General features: G+C 45.1%; 1 protein-coding gene across 1 annotated transcript in view; it reads right to left on the reverse strand.

The window, feature by feature from the left end:
* Nucleotides 1–19,181, reverse strand: part of LOC136144516 (ATP-binding cassette sub-family C member 4-like) — a 74,948-nt gene that overhangs the window by 10,480 nt on the left and 45,287 nt on the right. The window contains exons 12-17 of the mRNA XM_065902423.1: nucleotides 13,454–13,548; nucleotides 13,144–13,230; nucleotides 5,874–5,970; nucleotides 2,271–2,468; nucleotides 796–936; nucleotides 23–60 (exon numbers count right to left, since the gene is read on the reverse strand). Coding sequence (XP_065758495.1) covers nucleotides 23–60; nucleotides 796–936; nucleotides 2,271–2,468; nucleotides 5,874–5,970; nucleotides 13,144–13,230; nucleotides 13,454–13,548 — 656 coding nt within the window. The remainder of the gene's footprint in view (nucleotides 1–22; nucleotides 61–795; nucleotides 937–2,270; nucleotides 2,469–5,873; nucleotides 5,971–13,143; nucleotides 13,231–13,453; nucleotides 13,549–19,181) is intronic.

A 19,181-nucleotide genomic window follows, 5' to 3' on the forward strand; every position in this document is an offset into this window, starting at 1 on the left:
GGTCAGACCAGGAATCACTCACCAGTATGCAAGCCACCAGTCCTGCAGGGAGTAGGTGACCTGGAGCAGGAAACACAGAAACTCAGACACTGACATCACTGAGCCCTCACCCCGCTCACAGGATGGGGGAGGAGAAGGCTCCAGGACACGGAGGCGGTCCTTCCAGCTCAGGTCTGCGCCAAGCCTCTCACCCCGATGACCACAGGTCAGGAGAGGGCATCTTACATGTTAATATCTTTAAAATAAATCCCCTTTTCCTTAGAAGACTTTGCTCCCCAAATATAAGGTACTTCAATGCAAACCCAAGTGGACTCCAAAGTCAGTAAAAACATAACAAATGTTGGGATTTTTCAAAGCAAAAAACTTGACAGGTACAGTGATGGTCAGTTCTGGGTGTCAGCTTGGCTGGGCCAGTCTCCAGTGATTCAACCAAATACTCATCTAGATGCTCTAAAGGTTTTTTGTGGATGTGGCTCACATCCATCATCGGAACTTAAGTAGAGGAGATCACTCTCAACACTGTGGTAGCCTCATCCAGTCAGTTAAAGGTCCTTAGAGCAAAACCTGAGGCTTCCTGGAGGAGAAAGAAATTCTGCCTCAAGACATCAGGGTCAGCTCCTGCCTGAGGTTCCAGCCTGCAGGCCTGCCTTTCCGATTTCACATTCACCAAGCTAAGCCCACAACTGCATGAGCCACGTCTTTGAGATAAATCTCTAAATACAAATATTTAAAAAGAAATATAAAATACAATATAAATAGCTGAGGGCACAAATAAAAATATACACCCTTATGTACCTGAGCTGAGATGTTTACTAGAATAAGGAAGATGATGACAGACCAGTGAGCCCCAGCTGTGAAGTAATTCTTATAGGTCTTAAAACCAACTTTTCCTTCCAAATGATCCTCCAGAGGTAGTACAATCTGTATATTCTCAGCCTAAAAGAGAAAAATGGCAGTGAGAGATGAAATTTTTAAAAATGAACCCCAAATTTCAAGAGTTCAACAATGTCCTCCTCTGCAAAGCTGTGGGAAACAGACACATCTCATACACTGGTAGGAGTGCAGAATGGTCCAACTCCCACGGAGAAGGGTGTGGGAATATCTGGCCAAACCACATATGTGTTTACCCCTGAACCCAGCCATCCCAGTCGTAGGAATCTATGAAAAAGAATCAAACGTCATTCACATGAGGTTATTCACTGTTGGGGAGATTTACTTAAAATAGAACCTGAATCTCAACTCACACACAACAAAATCAATTAATGCATAAATGCAGAAACTTCCTCTAAAATAACACACAAAAAGATATGGGGCTAATGTATCTCTCTAGATGATTTGTGTCATTCAGTGATAGAAGCATAAAACATACTTGGGGCTCAAAACACTAGCCAAATACAGTAAACTGAGTTCACAGAGAGTTAGAGTAAATAGGAGTTTACATAGCACATTGCAAGTATATGATCTGAATCTATTTGGTTCCTAAATTTCAGAGAGTGATTCCTGAGTTTAGAAAGTGAATAACTAATCTGAATATTTATCAGAACCATTTCAATCTCCTTGGTTTGGATATCAAGGAATACCTGTGTATATTTTTAAGGGAGATCTAGTGCATTTCTGTCTGGAGGACATAGAATGCATTATAGAGTCACAGAAGACTAGTGTCTCCTAGGCTCTTTCCTGGCCACTGGGATTCAAGGTTGATAAGATGTAGTTCTCGGTCTTGATGGGTAAGAAAGGAGGATGGGAACTAACACCGATGTGTCTACCATGTGTCAGGTCCTTCGCACACGTTACCTCTGGCCTATCACAAACCATCTGACACAGAGGTAAGATAATACCATCAGTCACATGAGTGCTAGAACATTTCAACATAGAGGAAAAGTAGATGATTTAACATGACAACAGCAGGACTCAGTCTAAGGGGGTCTTCACATTAAGCCTGGGGATGCATAAGGGAAGCCAGGGGCCACCAGCATGAGTAGGATGTAACTATGGCAAAGTGAAGAGTCCTCAATCAGTGTGAGCCACATTCACTCAGAATTTCATTGCAGTGCACCAGTACTGATCTCCATAAGAGTCTCCATCCTACACCCAAAGGGGACCCCAAGCAGGCCTGCTTCCTTCATGCTCTTCTATCAATTCCATGGAACAAGACTTTGGGAACCTTAGGGTCTACTTTCGGACAAATGAAGATGTCATGAGCAGGCTGAAGGTCCATGAGACCACCAAGAGCAGACAGACCCAAGCACACTGCAGGATGAGAAACTCACTTCTTGGTCTTCTGGAGTCGCATCTTTCAACGAGGGTCTGGGAGATTGGAGAGACTGAACCAAAGACTCAGAGATCACAGTGGGAGTTCCTGGCACTGGAGATGGTTCAGACTGCTCATTCCCATTCTCAAAAAGGGAAAAAATATCTATCCCGGATTTCAAGAACTCAGAGTAAGTTCCTCTTTCCACCACTAACCCCTAAAATAAAAAAGTTGAAAGGAATGAATTCATATTTGATAATACTAAACCAACATAAATACTAATCAAGAAAAACTACCTGGTCTTAAATTAGCATTTTTGAAAAAACTGATCCCTGGTTCTAGAATTCTTGTTGAGAACTCTAGTTCAGTCAGCTCAGTACAGAACTGATCATTGGGTTCTCTGCCAAACCCTGTCCCTGTGTTAGGTGCTAGGGGATATGAAAGAAATGTGTGCTCATGTGTTGAAAATGGAGGCCATTGACATGACTACCCTGGGCACTTAGGGAAGCAAGAAGTACAGAGTTTGGTAGGAGGATCAGCACAGTCTTTTTAGACAACATGGGAATTGAGAGAAGCCTCATGTGACAATTCCAGGAAAGAAATTTAAACTTAACCCAGAGGTGGGGACCAGCACATCTGCATATAGGTAAGAGTCAGTCATTAAATCTTCACCGCCCACTGTCACTGTCACACTATCATGTGCCCGGCTGGGATAAGAGGAACCAGCCCTGGACAGAAAATCCATGAGAGGCCTCTCCTTGGTCTACAACTGTCCCCACACACAGCAAGTTCCCAGCTGAAATTTCAATATTCCAACTTTTAAAGTAATTAAACAAGGAAGCCATGGGACTGTGGTGGCTCTGAAGTCTTGGCAGTCTGTGCCCACAAACCAAAACCTAAGCCAGAATCAATGCACTCAGATCCAAGAAAAAACTTAAGAACAACCAACCACATGCAATCAATCAGGCTTCCCCAAATCAGGGAACTGCTTAAGTTACAGTCAATCAAATATTTTCTTTGAACACATGTGACATATCCTTGTGCAGTTTCCCTCCCTTACAAAGTCATATAAAATGATGTGTAGATGTTTCCCTATTTTCTGACCCCATGAAACCAGACTCAGCTGATTCATTCAGTAGCAAATAAAACATCAGGGGAAAAAAAAATCTCAGGATGCAAAAACACATCAAATGAGAGCAGCTCTGATTAAGGCACCTCAGGTGGAGGGAGATGGCCCAGGTCCCTCGCTAGGACCCCTCTCACTCTGTCCCCTGAGATGGTCCACTGGGAGAAATGCCGGGAAGCCTTTGGGTACCATCAGATACTGCAGAACTAGAGAATTAAGCAGGATATATTGTGTCTTGTTCCACTTGGGAGGCAAAATTCACACACCTCTTTAATGAAATCACCACTCACCACATCAAATCTGTAATACGCACAATGAAATGACTGGTAGTACAAAGACAGCAATTTCACTCAATGGTCAAGCACTGACAATTCCAGGGGGATGAAAGGACAGCCATCCCCCATCTGCTGTGAGAGAGGGACCAGACAAACAGTAAAGATGAACCCAACTCATGCAGGGGTGCTCACCAGGGGACAAATAGCTGCTTTGTGAGTACTAAAATTGGGGGCAGTGTCCTCAAAGGAAGCAATAAGGTGACCCCAAAATATCTAGGGACTGGCTAAATAGGTTATTCTCCTGCCCACTGATCTTGTGCTCATAACACTCTCAACACTGATGTTTACACACTAGAATCACCCCCTTTGCGTGTGAAATCAACTGCTCTCAAGCTTGAGAAACCTTAGCCCCTCCCTCCATTCCTAGAGGAGTGAAGAGGAGTTAGCACATGGAACTGTTTCTAGAGAGGCAGGGGTTCTGTATTTTAATAATCTTTCTTGGAGCAGATTCATTTCAAAAGTCAGGGATCTGACCAAGGGCCTGTGGAATAGCCAGGGGCTAACAACAAAGGTACTGAGACCCAGAGGTAAATGAGCCAAGGAATGAAGCATCAAATGACCACCAAGTCTGAAAACTTCTCACTAATCTCCATCCCACCCCTGGTCATGCTAGGAGTTGTGGGTTGAATGGTGCCCCCTCCTCAAAAAGATGTGTTCAAACATGACAGCTGTGAACATGACCTTATTTGTATACAGGGTCTTTGCAGATGTAATTCAGTTAAGATGAGATCACAGTGGAGCAGGGTAACCCTAGAGCCAGTAAGACTGATGTTGCTATGAGAAAAGAAGAGACCCAGACAGACACGGGGACAACGGCCATGTGACATCAGAGGCAGAGACCACAGTGCTGCAGCTGGAAGCCAAGGAACACCAAGGAAGGCCGGTGAACACCAGAGGCTAGAAGGAACGATTCTCCCCTGGAGCCTCCAGGGAGAGCATGGCCCTGCCAGCACCTGGATTTGGAACTTGTAGCCTCCAGAACAGAGAGACCAAAAACTTCTGTTGTTTTAAGTCACCCAGTTTACAGTACTTGGTTATGGCAGCTCTAGAAACTGATACTCTAGCCTGAGTCCACACTTCTGTCTTCTCAGCTTTACTAAGCCTTATAACTGCTTCTTCTGTCACCCATCCAGTGACTATCAGAGGAATATCTTAACTACAACATCAGACCACATCCCTCATCTGCTCTGGACCATCGAAGACTTCCATCCCACTTCTGGTACCCTGCACACTACCTGGAGACCAGCTCCCTCCCGTCCCCCTGCTCACTGTCCTCAGAAACACTGGTCTTCCTGCTGTTCCTCCAACCTGCCAGATCAGCTCCTTTCTCAAGACCCCCTGCCTCAGACCCCCTCCCCCAGGTGACTGTGTGGCCCCCACCTTCATGTCACTCAGACTCCATGAGGCATCAGCTCCTCAGAGAGGCCATCATGTCACCTTCTCTGTCACATCGTCCCCATAAGAACAGGAGCCCCGTGAAGGCAGGGCCTTGTCCTCCTGCTGCACAGGCTCCCACATGTATTGGGGACATAGAGACCTGGGCAGGGAGACCAGCAACTGGAGACACCAGCAGAGAGGGCATCTCTGACCCGGGTGCTTGGCTACCCAACCTCACTTCTGATGCTAATGGAAGATGTTCTTCAGGCAAACTACGTGTAACAATCACCTGGATACCAACAGATCTTAGAATCTCTAAGTAATACACTTTAACTTAAGTCATGGAAGAGGAAAGTAAAAAGTTCTAAACAAAACTGCAACATTACCCTTAACAATTTGTTAAGGTGGAGGGAGATGGCCCAGGTCCCTCACTAGGACCCCTCTCACTCTGTCCCCTGAGATGGTCCACTGGTACCATCTGGTACCCAAAGGCTTCCCGGCATTACCCTTAACAAATTGCATTAGAACAGTGATGATTCAATAACCCTGTGGTTGCACTTTTAAACATTTTAGGGTGTATATGGCTTAGAGTGTAATAGTGACATTTTACGGGGCTTTAGGTTCATCCTCCAAGGCATGAACACCAGCTCTGAGAAGAACAGGGCAAAATACTCAGGGAGAAGAGCGTGTTTACCATGAACCCAAAGACAGTGATCTGCAGAAAGGTCTGTCCTTCAACACACCTGAGTGCTTACAATTCCATGGATTTCTAGAAATTACTTACATCTTTCAATATCAGAATTTGACTTGCATCTTTTAGGTACTGCAGCTGATGAGTGACTAAGATTGTGATCTTCTCTTTCAAGGCCTGACAAATACACCTACAAATGTAAAAGGTACAGAAAGCAAAAGCACATTAATGGAATGCCTCAAACTGAAAACCTATATTTTGAAAACAGTGAGACAAAGACCACACAGCAGTGAAAGATCTTTAGTTTAAATACCAAATCAATAATAAAAATTAAATAAACATAAATCAGTTAATCCAACTAGGTTCTTAAATTTATCAGCAGCAAATTTGAATCTAGTGCTATAAAAAATTATTAAAACCAGTCTAGTGAAGGAGGCAAAAACAGCTAAGTTTTTCCCTCTAAAACTCAGCTTAACAATTATTTACATGTTTCATAAAGGAAAACAACTGAGTAATACTGAGGTTTCAAAACTTGGCTAAACTAAGGCATTATTTTATCACTATTTGGGAATGGGCGAAGAAGGATCCATGTCATTTAAAAATGTGTACACTCGTAGACAGCTTTCTAGGTGATTATTTATGATTAATGATGTAAATATTCACAATGAAAAATTAATAGATTCTTGGTAATTTTTGCCAGAGTGCATTTGCTAGACACTTGTTCCCAAAGAATGTTAGATAGAAAATGAATGCTACAATGGCCTCTATCAGTCACTACAACATTCTCAGTTCCATCCAGGAAGCAAGTTTTCTTTTATTTAGATGAACACCTTCCAAATATTAAAGTAAAAGAACAGAATCCAAATAGCCCAAATCACAGTGGAAATCATCCAGTGGCTCAGAGCACCCACCAGTTCTCTTAGTCAAGACACCCCTCACTGCTGCTGCTAAGTCACTTCAGTCATGTCCGACTCTGTGCAACCCCGTAGACAGCAGCCCACCAGGCTACTCTGTCCCTGGGATTCTCCAGGCAAGAACACTGGAGTGGGTTACCATTTCCTTCTCCAATGCATGGAAGTGAAAAGGGAAAGTGAAGTCGCTCGGTTGTGTCCGAATCCTTTCGATCCTATGGACCACAGCCTACCAGATGCCTCCATCCATGGGATTTTCCAGGCAAGGGTACTGGAGTGGGTTGCCATTGCCTTCTCCAAAACCCCTCACTATTCAACCTTAAATTGTTTTCACAGTAAAAAAAACAAAAACAAAAAACAACTCCTCCATTTCAAATGTAGACCCCTAGGGACTCAGCCCCAGTGTCATCCCACAGGGTCCACAACCCCTCCAGGGAAGCAAGTGGGTGAACCTGGGGCCCCGGTGACCACAGACAGGGCTCCAGGTAGGTAGTCTGGGAGTCCAAGGCCCTTGCAGGGCAAATCTCAGGAGCTTGGGCCAGAGCTCAGCCTGTGAGTGAGACAGATGGAGAGTCTGGAGGCAGCAGGCTGCAGCTCAGTCCCTCTCACGAAACTGACATCAGACAAGCGACGAAACCTCAGTTTCTTCATCACAGAACGTCAATGACAACTCATCCTTGTGTTCAGAGAAATCAAACCACCAATCTACTCAGCAAATGTCAGCTTTCTTTTCCACTCCTCCCTAACCACGAGCGGTCATGTGCTTTGGACTCGGGTCAGAAAACTCTTAAGGAAACACTTAAGAAAACACTCTTAAGAAAACTCTTAAGAAAACACTCGGGACACTGACTGAGTCTGTGATCAGAAACAAGACCCTGGGATGTAAACACATACACCATCCCTTCGCTAAGTCCAAAAGGATTCATTTTTACGTTTTGACATGTGTTAGCTCAGCGTTCATACCTATGTTTCTTGACTAACACCTTTTCAAACTTAGTACTAAAAACTTAGTACTAAAACAGAATTTTTTCTCCTTAATTTATAATTGCCTGCCAATAATTCTTAAAGGTGGATGTTAATCAAATCTAATGGGGGTGTTGTGTCCAAGATGAACCAACCCAAAAGTTTTAAGATGTTTTCTTCCTAACATCGCATCACAGATGAGGTATACAAATAATTACAATGAAGAGATCAGTTAGTGGCTTTGAATTTTTCCTAAATGATGCTTGTATCCAAATCACTAGAAAAATACACTATTTTCCAAGTTTTTAAAGATTTCCAAGTCATGCCATAGTAATGACTGAGTCAGTAACCAGTTGTGTAACAGTTATTCCAATATAAAGGTTGTGTTAATCCTATAATCCTACATATAATCCTATATAAGGGCTCTATTAAGAGGGGACACATCCCATGATGAAGGCAATGCAAGACAGACAGAGTCCCCACCTCCATTCATTCAATCAGCAGAGGTTTGTTGAGGAGCCAGGAACTGTCCTAGGTACTGAGGATCCACCCACACATCAAGATAGAAGAAAATATTTTGCATCGTGTAGAGGACACACTGAACAAGCATAGAAAATGTGCTATTCTGCTGTGACCTGTGCTCTGAAGGAACAATAAGGGCAGCTGCTGTCTTAGATGTGGAGACAGGGGAGCCCCGAGGCTGTCTGGGGAAACATCCTGGAAGAAGGCACAGCAGATGCAGGGGTCCTGGGACAGAACATGCTGGACGGAGGCAACTTCCTGCATTCACAGTTTATGGGTGGCAGGTGGTAGTAGTGGTTTAGTGGCTAAGCCATGTCTGATTGTTGCAACCCCATGGACTGTAGCCCACCAGGCTCCTCTGTCCATGAGATTTTCCAGGCAAGAATACTGGAGTGGGTTACCATTTCCTTCTCCAGGGGATCTTCCCGATCCAGGAATCGAACCCAGGTCTTCTGCATTGCAGGCAGATTCTTTCCCAACTGAGCTACAATGGGTGGCAGGAGGACTCATAAATGGTTAAGAGTATCCACTGAGGGTTGTGGGAAGACACAGGGCACGGGCGCCCCCTGCAGGAGTAGGTGGGAATGGCAGGTCCCGTCTTCCACCTTCCTTCTGTGCCCTGGCACACTGCTCCCTGGCTCTGGGACAGAGGGACCCTGTGTACAGACAGACGGGGGTATGAAAGGATCCCCACAGAGCCAGCACAGCTGGATGCCGAGTGGGTGTGGGGACGAATTGGAAAGGCTAATGGGAGCAGACGGCGAGGAAGCCTGTTTGTTTGAGGACCTGGAGCTGCTTTGTGAATGCGGTGGTGGCGGAGTGGTGGTGGGGGTGGGGGTAGGGGGTTTGGGGGGAGGTGTCCGTGAAGGGCTGGGGCAGGTGGGTGAGATGTGTAGACAGGAGGGTGAGCAGCGTAGACAGCAGCATGGGAGTCTGATCAGGACAGACCCCAAGATCTGATGATGCAGGAGGCAGGGGTCTAGTGATGTGGGGCTGAAGCAGGATGGGATCCACGGCTGGACACAAGTGAGGCTGCATCAGTTCAGGTTGTAGCTGATAGAATCCACTATGTTCACAGCATAAAGCTGTCAAAGTCATGAACCTCAATGGCCTTGGATATAAATTCACGACCGAAGGAAACTGTTAATGGCAAGGTGAAGTGTGAGTCATTCACTTGTAATACAAAACCCTCCCCATGACTAAGCTTCCACACGACCACCATATCTCACAGTATATTGTTCAGTCTGGTTCTCTGACTTGAGAATACTCTCCAGTTGTTGCTGAGTGGTTTCCTAAACTGCTTTCATGCTCTCTGCTTTTTAAGTGTCCCTAGAGAATGTGGTTCTGAATACAAACAACAGTCTTAAGCTTGCTTCTATCAAGTATATATCCAAAGCTGTATATTCAAAATATATGAGAGAATTTTATAAATATCTCCAGTGTTTGAAAAAGAACTCAGGAGAACTTCTGCGATCAGCATACAGTACTTGGCACCAAAATGCCTTGCTCTCCCCTGCCTGGGACACGGATGCAATGACCAGCAGAATCTGTTCCTTCCCTGATGGAGAACTTGTGCAGATGCACACAAGATGGGGCAACACACATTTGTGAGCTCAGTGTGGGGTGCTGGGAACAAGGAGGCTAAGATACTCATGATGCCAGGAGAGTGGGGGTGGGGAATCCCTGTTACAGCACGAGCTCCTGTCACTGAACTCATGACAAGACACGAGGCACTTCTTTAAGGGAAAATTCATCAAACCATGAACAGGAGAGGCTAGGAAAGGAGGGTTAGATCAGAGAGCTGGAGACCATGCCATGTGTCATCTGCCCTGTTCTCTCTTGTCCTCAAAGATTCAGTGTACTATTCAGGTTTGTATGTGTGTTACAATATACCTAACATAACATTTACTGTTTCTCCCATTTTAGGCATACAACTCAGTGGCATTAAGTACATTCACACTGATGTACAACCATCACCACCATCCATCTCCACAACTCTTTTATCACCCCAATACTAAGTACATTTTATACAAGAGCAGGTTCCACCAAAGTCTAACAATACCCACTTAGTGGACATGGAATCCCAGCTCCTAGCCAGCTCCTAGTGTCCAGAGCCCAGAGCTAATCACAGGCCTCCCTCTCACATTTGCTGACTCTGCTGAAGTCTCTACTTTGCTATTCTGGACTTGCTATAAATCAATCATGTCCCTTCAGATTCACATGTGGTCACCTGAGTCATCAGTACCTGAGAATTCGGTGTCATGGGCTTTAAAAAAGTAATCATTATCCTTAATTATATGGGACCTAATCTAATCTGACTGGTATGCTTAGATGAAGCAGAGACTAAGACACAAGAACAGAGACACAAGCATGTAAATCAATGAAGTTAGAACACACTCCCTCACCATGCACAAAAATAATCTCAAAATGGCTTAAATACTTAATCATAAGATGTGACACCATAAAACTCCCAGTAGAGATTATAGGCAAAACAATCTCTGACATAAATTATACCAGTGTTTTCTTAGGTCAGTCTCCTAAGGCAATAGACATATAAGCAAAAATACACAAATGGGGCTTCCCTGGTGGCTCAGTGGCAAAAAATCCACCTGCCACTGCAGGAGACACGGAATCCCTCCCTGGTCCAGGAAGAGCCCACAGGCGCAAAGCACCTCAGCCCCTGCAGCGCAACTACTGCGCCTGCGCTCTGGAGCCCAGGAACCTCAGCCACTGAGCCCGCGCGCCACAGAGCCGGGCTCTGCAACCAGAGGAGCCGCCGCCGTGAGAAGCCCACGCGCCACAATAGAGAGCAGCCCCTGCTTGCTGCAACCAGAGAAAACCCCGGCCATGTGGGGATGCAGCGAGGGGGATGCGGTCAGAAGCCAAGGAGAGAGGTCTCAGGAGAAACCGAACCACCCATACCCTGAACCTGTAGCCTCAAGAACTGTGAGAAATTTAATTTCTACTCTTTGAGCACCCCTATCTGTGACAACTTGCTACAGACTGAATGTTTTTCTCCTCAAAAGTCATACACTGAGACCTAATCCCCACTGTGTTGGTATCAGAAGGTGGGGCCATCGGGAGGGACCAGGTCCTGAGGGTGGAGCTACATGAGTGGGATTAGTGTCCTTATAGAAGGAACCCACAGGGCTTCTCACCTCTGCCACCACATGAGGCCGCAGGAATCGGGCCCTCACCAGACTGAATCTTTCAGCACACTGACTCGGACTTTCCCAGTCTCCAAAACCAAGATAGATAAACTTCTGTTATTTCTAAGCCACCCAGCGCTGGTCTCCTGTGAGAGCAGCCTGGATGGACACAGTCCTAGAAACTATCACAGGACCTGACAGTGAGAATTCCCAAACAGCTTCTCTCTGCTGCACACCCCGCCTCCTCCAGGCGAGGACATGCCTGCTGTTCTCCTCACAGCCCTGCTTCCTCCTCCCTCCACACCTGAGCTTCTAGTCTTGCTTCAGCAAAGGACTGGGTCCTCTTCTCAGCCTCCACACACCTGCCCAGCCTGCAGGCCCCCAGGTCACTGTCCGCCCAGCCCTGGGCACAGGGAGCTTTCCAACTTCAGTGAAAGCCTCCAGCTGACACTTTCACTTTACATTCAGCACTTACTGTCCTGTTTTAAAACACTCTAAACCCTGACTCTGCTGAGCTTTCCCCAGGCATCTGTCTTAACAAGCTCCACATAGAGACAGGTTCTTCAGAAGCAGGAATGAGAGCTGGGCGTCCTAGTTTCCCTTATTCTGCCCAGGGTGCATCCTTCCCCTCTCCTGGCTCACTGTCCTCCTTGTAAACTAAGAGGTTTTGTGCAGTAACATCTGTAAGGGCATTGATCTCAGTGCACACAGCAGGGCATTAATAAGTGCAGCTGGAAGGCTCGTTGGTTTTGACAAAGTGAACCACAGCAAGTGGACTGACTGTGGGGGAGATGTGAAGGCTATTTTAGGAGAAAACAAGCTCTCAAGGCTTTCAAAAAGGCCAGCCTAGACTCCATAAGGAAGAAGGCAATGGCAACCCACTCCAGTACTCTTGCCTGGAGAATCCCAGGGACGGGGGAGCCTGATGGGCTGCCGTCTATGGGGTCGCACAGAGTCGGACACGCCTGAAGCGACTTAGCAGCAGCAGCAGCAGAAAACTCCATAAGAGGCCTCAGTCAATGGGTGTTAGGACACATTATACACAGAAAAGAATCAGAGTTGTTCTACTTTAGTCATTGTGTAGCCAACCAGGAGCCACTGACAAGTTCTAAATTTTAGAAACAGGAATGAGAGTCAAGACTCAAGCCAGATTATAGGTGACACTACATTGTAGGTCTGAGTATTAATTCTAGCAAGCATCCATGAAATAAGATGAAATGATTGAAATCATACTCAGATGTGGAATAAATGATTCTCAAATTCTAAACTTCATTAAGTCTTTAATTCATTAAGTCTAAACTTCATAAAGACTTTATTTCCAAAGTATAACAAGCATAAACCAACAAGGTCTTTCCATGGAAGCCCTATGTCAGTACCGAAAACTTTGCTTCTAATGTGCCTTAAGCAAATGATGGAGGAAAAAACTGGCAGCCAAGTACCAGGTTATGGAGTCTCACTCTCTAATTTAAAAACCCTACATCATCTTTCTTATTCCTGGGGTCTGGACCCACCCAGAGTATCTGGTTATCACCTACAAGTAGCAGGAGGAAAACTGCCATCTATTTGTCACTCCCTAAAGCATGGACCCCACTGGACCCCACACACTTGAAGCACCTGCTATATTTTCCTGTCCTGACCTCATCATGATGCAACATTTCTCTATGATGGATCTTCCATGGAGGGAAGGGAGGGGAGGGAGGGACACTAGGCCAGAGGGATCTGAGTCTCCTGGAGCACAAAGACCTTCCTGAGCTCTCTTCCCTCATCTCTACAGGGCTCTTGGAAAGAAGAAATGATAAAAAACAGGATCAGACTCACTGTTCGAACAAGTGCCTGCTGACTCCTGAATCCAATGCACTGAGCGGATCGTCCAGGAGGTAGATGTCTGCGTCCTGATACACGGCTCTAGAAAACATAGAGATGTCAGGAGAGGACACTCCCTGGGTCTCATCTCTGAATCATGATGGTGTCCAACAACTTCTACAAGTTCAGGGAAAGGGCCACAAGCCCAGAGAAAGGGCCAAGACCCTGCTTCACGCAGCCCACCTGATGAGCAGGGTCTGCGTGCTCACATCCACTAGGAGCTGCAGAGAAGGAGGGGCAGGATGGCAACTGAAACCCCACTTACCTGGCGAGGCTGACCCGGGCTTTCTGTCCTTCACTCAGCGGGGTTCCCCAGTCTCCTATCTCAGTTAGATCTCTTTCCTTAAAAAGCTGTAAATCCTATACGAATAGAAAAGGGGGAAAAGAAAAGATATAAAATGTGTTCTACGCATATATATGGAATTTAGAAAGATGGTAATGATGACCCTATATGCGAGACAGCGAAAGAGACACAGATGTATAGAACAGTCTTTTGGACTCTGTAGGAGATGGTAGGGTGGGATGATTTGAGAGAATAGCATTGAAACATGTGTATTATCATATGTGAAACAGACTGCCAGTCCAGGTTCAATGCATGAGACAGAGTGCTCAGAGCTGGTGCACTGGGATGACCCTAAGGGATGGGATGGGGAGGGAGGTGGGTTCAGAATGGGGAACACACGTACACCCATGACTGATTCATGTCAATGTATGGCAAAAACCACTAAAATATTGTGAAATGATTAGCCTCCAATTAAAATAAATTAAAAAAAAAAAATGTGTTCTACTACCATCTTACACTTTAGCACTAGTTCCTCATACAAATATCTGATTAACGTGCATGCATGCTCAGCTAAGTCGTATTCAACTCTTTGTAACCTCATGAACTAGGGTTTCTCAGGCTCCTCTGCCCATGGGATTCTCCAGGCAACAACTCTGGAGTGGTTTGCTATTTCCTCCTCCAGGGGATCTTCCTGACCCAGGGATCAAATCAGTGTCTCCTGCATCTCCTGCACTGCAGGTGAATTCTTTACCACCAAGCCACCTGGGAAGTTAGAGCAGTGGGTATAAGTCAGAGTAACTAAATTGTGACCTTGAACATTTAAAAAAAAAAGCTCAATGTTTTATGTTTTCATTCTGTAGTTTTGGAAAGCATGTATGCATTTGACCATTTTAACAGATATTCACTAAGGACCTACTATATGACAGGCATTGCTCTGGGCACAATGAACTCAGTTGTGAGGAAATAAAGCTCCTAGAGTTTCTTTCCATGATGGAAGATGAATGATATGGAAAATTAACCTGAGCACAAGTACTGAGGACAGGAAGGAAAAGGAAGCTGGCTCAGGGGGGTGGAGAGTGAAGGAGGGAAGTGAGTCCACACTGGGGTCGGAGGGCTCTGCTCAGAGGGGGTGTGAGCAGATCTGGCAGGGAGGAGGGGTCTCAGGCAGACCTGGAGAGGCTGCTCCACACAGAGGGAGGGGTGGGTGCAGGGGCCACAGGGAGATGCCCAAGGGGGTCAGGACAAGCAAGGAGGCCAGGAGAGTGGAAGCGAGTAAGAATGAGGGGAGTGAGGGTTGAGATAAAACAGGAGGAGCCTGGGGTCACTCCAGTAACAGGAGGAGGGGGAGGGCAGACCTGTTTGAGGCTTTAAGAAATTGCTCCTGTGCTTTACAGAAAAAGACAGTAAGTGGGGAAGGGTGAGGTGAATACAAGTGAGGAGGTTACTGGAATAATCGAGGTGAGAGATGACGGTGGTCAGGACCAGAATGAGAGCAGTGGGAATGGAGATATGGGGTCACACTCCAGGTACATGTTGAAGGCGGAGTCTGAAAGACCTGCTGATAGGATGGGTGTGGACTGCAAGGGAAGAGGAGACTGCGGTGTTTGTGGCATGAGGAAGGGGAAGGACAGGGTCTCCATCTACTGAGTTGGGGAAGGTGGTGGGTGCAGATTTAGGAGACCTTGCTGTGGACAAGCTGAGAAGACCTATCAGTGATGTCACAATGCAGCTGGACATGCAGGTGTGAAGGTCGTTGCTATAGACACTGGTGTGAAAGCTGGTGGCCCAGGCTGGTGAAGGCACAGAACTTGTTTTTATCAAGGAATGAGTGTCTCTTAAAAAGACATTTTGCTGATCTCTGGCTCAGCTTCCCACTTTCAGAGAAGGGATGACACCTGACCTAAGTCTTCACAGTGATACTTAAACTGAGTGACAGACAAGGTCTGTACAAGAAATGGGAGCAGAATGAGCAAGATGTGCAAGAAAACCAAAAGGAAAGAAAAAATGTGCTCAAAGGACACCCAGCAGATCAGCAGGACTAAGTAGATGCTTATCTGTGAAAGCAGGAAAAACTCAAAGTTAAGAAGGAAATGAAGTTGTAACTTGAGGATCTGGGAATCAATAAACAGTTATGTTTGAATATTATTTAAGAAGTAAACAGAAAAATCAGCCTATTTTCCCCAGAGTACCAGGGGGAAAGAAAAGAATAGATGACAAGAACATTCCCGAAGTGACGAGATAATCAGGCTTAAGTAGTTGTACAGTCACTCATTTGTGTCTGACTCTTCGTGATCCCATGGAATGCAGCACTCCAGGCTTCCTTGTCCTTTACCATCTCCTGGAGCTTGTTCAAACTCATGTCCACTGAGTCAGGGATACCATCCAACCCTCTCATCCTCTGTCACCCTCTTCTCCTCCTGCCTTCAATCTTTTTTAGCATCAGGGTTTTAGTAATGAGTCAGTTCTTGCCATCAGGTGGTCAAAGTATTGGAGCTTCAGCATCAGTCCTACCAGTGAATATTCAGGGTTGATTTCCTTTACAATTGACTGGTTTGATCTCATTGCAGTTCAAGGACCTCTCAAGAATCTTCTCCAACACCACAGTTCAAAAGCATCAATTCTTCAGTGCTCAGCTTTCCTTTTAGTCCAACTCTCACATCCATACAGGACTACTAGAAAAACCATAGCTTTGACTATATGGACCTTTGTTGGCAAAGTAATGTCTCTGCCTTTTAATATGCTGTCTAGGTTTGTCATAGATTTTCTCCCAAGGAGCAAATGTTTTTAATTTTATGACTGCAGTCACCATCTTCAGTGATTTTGGAGCCCAAGAAAATAAAGTCTGTTACTGTTTCCATTGTTTCCCCATCTACTGCCATGAAGTGATGGGACCAGATGCCATGATCTTAGTTTTTTGAATGCTGAGTTTTAAGCCATGTTTTTCACTTTCCTCTTTCACCTTCATCAAGAGGTTCTTTAGTTCCCCTTCCACTTCTGCAATAAGGGTGGTGTCATAGGCATATCTGAGGCTATTGATATTTCTCCCAGCAATCTTTATTCCAGCTTGTGCTTCATCCAGCCTGGTATTTCACATAGTAAACTCTGCACGTAAGTTAAATAAGCAGGGTGACAATATATAATCAGTCCGTTATTCTATGTCTGGTTCTAACTGTTGCTTCTTGACCTCCATACAGGTTATGCAGGTGGCAGGTAAGGTGGTCTAGTATTCCCATCTCTTTTAGGAGTTTTCCACCCTTTGCTGTGATCCATACAGTGAAAGGCTTTATAATATCAATAAAGCAGAAGTAGATGCTTTTCTGGAATTCTCTTGCTTTTTCTATGATCCAACATATGTTGGGAATTTGATCTCTTGCTCTTCTGCCTTAGACTTAAGTTATATGTTATTATATTAGAAGTCTTAGGTTGCCTATAATTATCAATTGGCACATTCCATCATAGACAGAGTTTGTTTGGAGTTTTTATCTACTAAATCCCCCATGCCTCAACCTAGGATGCACAGCAGTACCTTTCTGCAGGTGCAGCCCTCACTTCTCTGTCTCTCCTGCACCAAATTTGGGGAGAAAGCAAGTAGCTCACTGGTGCCACCATGACAAACAAGCCATTTGATCTCCCTGAGTCTCATTTTCCTCTTCTAGAGAAGGTGCTGCAGAAACCAGAATCACTGAACGCAAGGATGCTGTGAGAATCTAAAGAAGTGTGTGAACACCTCCACAAATGAAAAAAGGACATGAGTTGATTATAACTTGCTGTTGGTGACTGATCCCTATTTTCTCATCAAGCCAACAGTAGGACCCTGTTTACAGTGTGAATCATAACATACAAAGCACATGACCACCATGGAAGAAAGAAACTCCATCATAACCCTCCCTGACAACCACAAAGACACAGACACACACAGGTTCTCCACTCACTCAAATCTTAATGGAGGTGCATCTGATGAAAGGCAGCAAATGCTCTGTTGTGATAATTTATAATTACCTTACATTCTTTCTTGGGCTCAGAAATTAATACCATCTCTTGCTTTTGGTTTTCATTGAAAAAATGAGCTTTGTGTTAAGTTCTCAGCATCATGCACACACACAGAATTACTTGGCCTCTCTTTCACAGTTCGCATTCCTTGCAAACTGTTCTGTTTAGCTTTTATGCTTTGATTTCATGTTGTTCAAGTGGTTTTCTTCTTTAAAAAGCACCACATTGTAATATAGCAAGCTTAACCACATTCTAGAAAAAGCACTCACAGCCTCTCTTTACAGGACATGAGAAACTACTTCTGAGTCTGGTAGTAACACTTCGAGTGTGTTGTTGACTCTGCAAATTATATATGAACAAGCCGCCAAGGGGAAAAACATTTTGGAGGATATAAAGTAAAACCAACTCAAGTTGATTTCTCAGCTACCACATTCTGATTAGATTAAAGGGGAAAAGCCTGAGTTGAGCATATATTATCGTTCCTTCCACTGACAGAAAAGTGTTCTTATTCATATTTGTTACCTCTAAGTTAAGTAAGTAAGTAAGTGTTAGTCACTCAGTCGTGTCAAATTCTGTGATCCCATGGACTATAGCTTACGAGGCTCCTCTGTCCCTGGAATTCTCCAGGCAAGAATACTGGAGTGGGTTGCCATTTTCTTCTCCAGTGGATCTTTCCAACCCAGTGAGTACACCCAGGTCTTCCTGCACTGCAGACAGATTCTTTACTGTCTGAGCCACCAGGGAAGCCCAAAAATTTAGCCAATTCTCACTGAACAGCAGACACACACACTAGAGGCAAACTAGGAAATGGCAATGCTGGTTTGATGCCATCCATCCAGAAGCACATCAAGGGCCCTTCAGCAATGGTGGAGACTCACAGTAGAGACACCTCAGAGCAGACTGCTGAAACGGTTAACATGGGCCAGACATGAGGCCCTGGCAGAGGAGGGCTGGGTTCCAGAGTCAAGCAGTAGGAGCCCTGCTTCCTTCACAGCTTTTCTTCCATGTGGAATCGCCCCTCCTCCCACGGCCTGTAAATATCGCACCTATCTTTCCAGGCTCAGCCCAAACACACTCTGCCATGAAACCATCCTGAACTCATCTCTCTTCCTGCTGGGTTCTGTTTACATCTCTCATGAAGGACCCATCCTATTCTGCCCCATCATTTATTTGTACACGTGCACATGGCTTCTCACAGCTCCTGGGGGGTGAGATCTCTGGACCAAGCTCTGTGCTGGAACCTGATGCTGACTATCTCTAATCCTCACAGCAACCTGCACAGTAAGTATTGGCCCCATTTCACAGATGAGGAAACTGAGACTGAGTGAGGTCACATCACTGGTCTGAGGGCGGTCAGCTGTGAAACAGAAGAGCTGGAATCTGAACCAGCTCATGTCAGTTCAGAGCCTTCTGCTCTTTCACACCATGCTGTCCAGGTGGTGACTGAAGGTATGTTTGAAATGAAGTCAACACTTAAGTAATTCAAGACCTGAAGGCCTCTATACTTAGACATGTAAGTATCAATAAACTTACTATCCTATGGCCAAGTAAGTGATCTATGTGGAAATATATTAAACTAGAATTTATCAATTTGATACCTTTAAATATGTGTTCACCAAACATTTTCAAAAGCCTTAACGATAACATGAAGACAAATGTTGCACACTGTATTGCTTATATTATGGTAACAGAATATTGTTATTTTTGATTTATGTAACAT

The sequence above is a fragment of the Muntiacus reevesi genome, chromosome 11, assembly GCF_963930625.1.
Source record: "Muntiacus reevesi chromosome 11, mMunRee1.1, whole genome shotgun sequence".
NCBI classification, from domain to species: domain Eukaryota; kingdom Metazoa; phylum Chordata; class Mammalia; order Artiodactyla; family Cervidae; genus Muntiacus; species Muntiacus reevesi.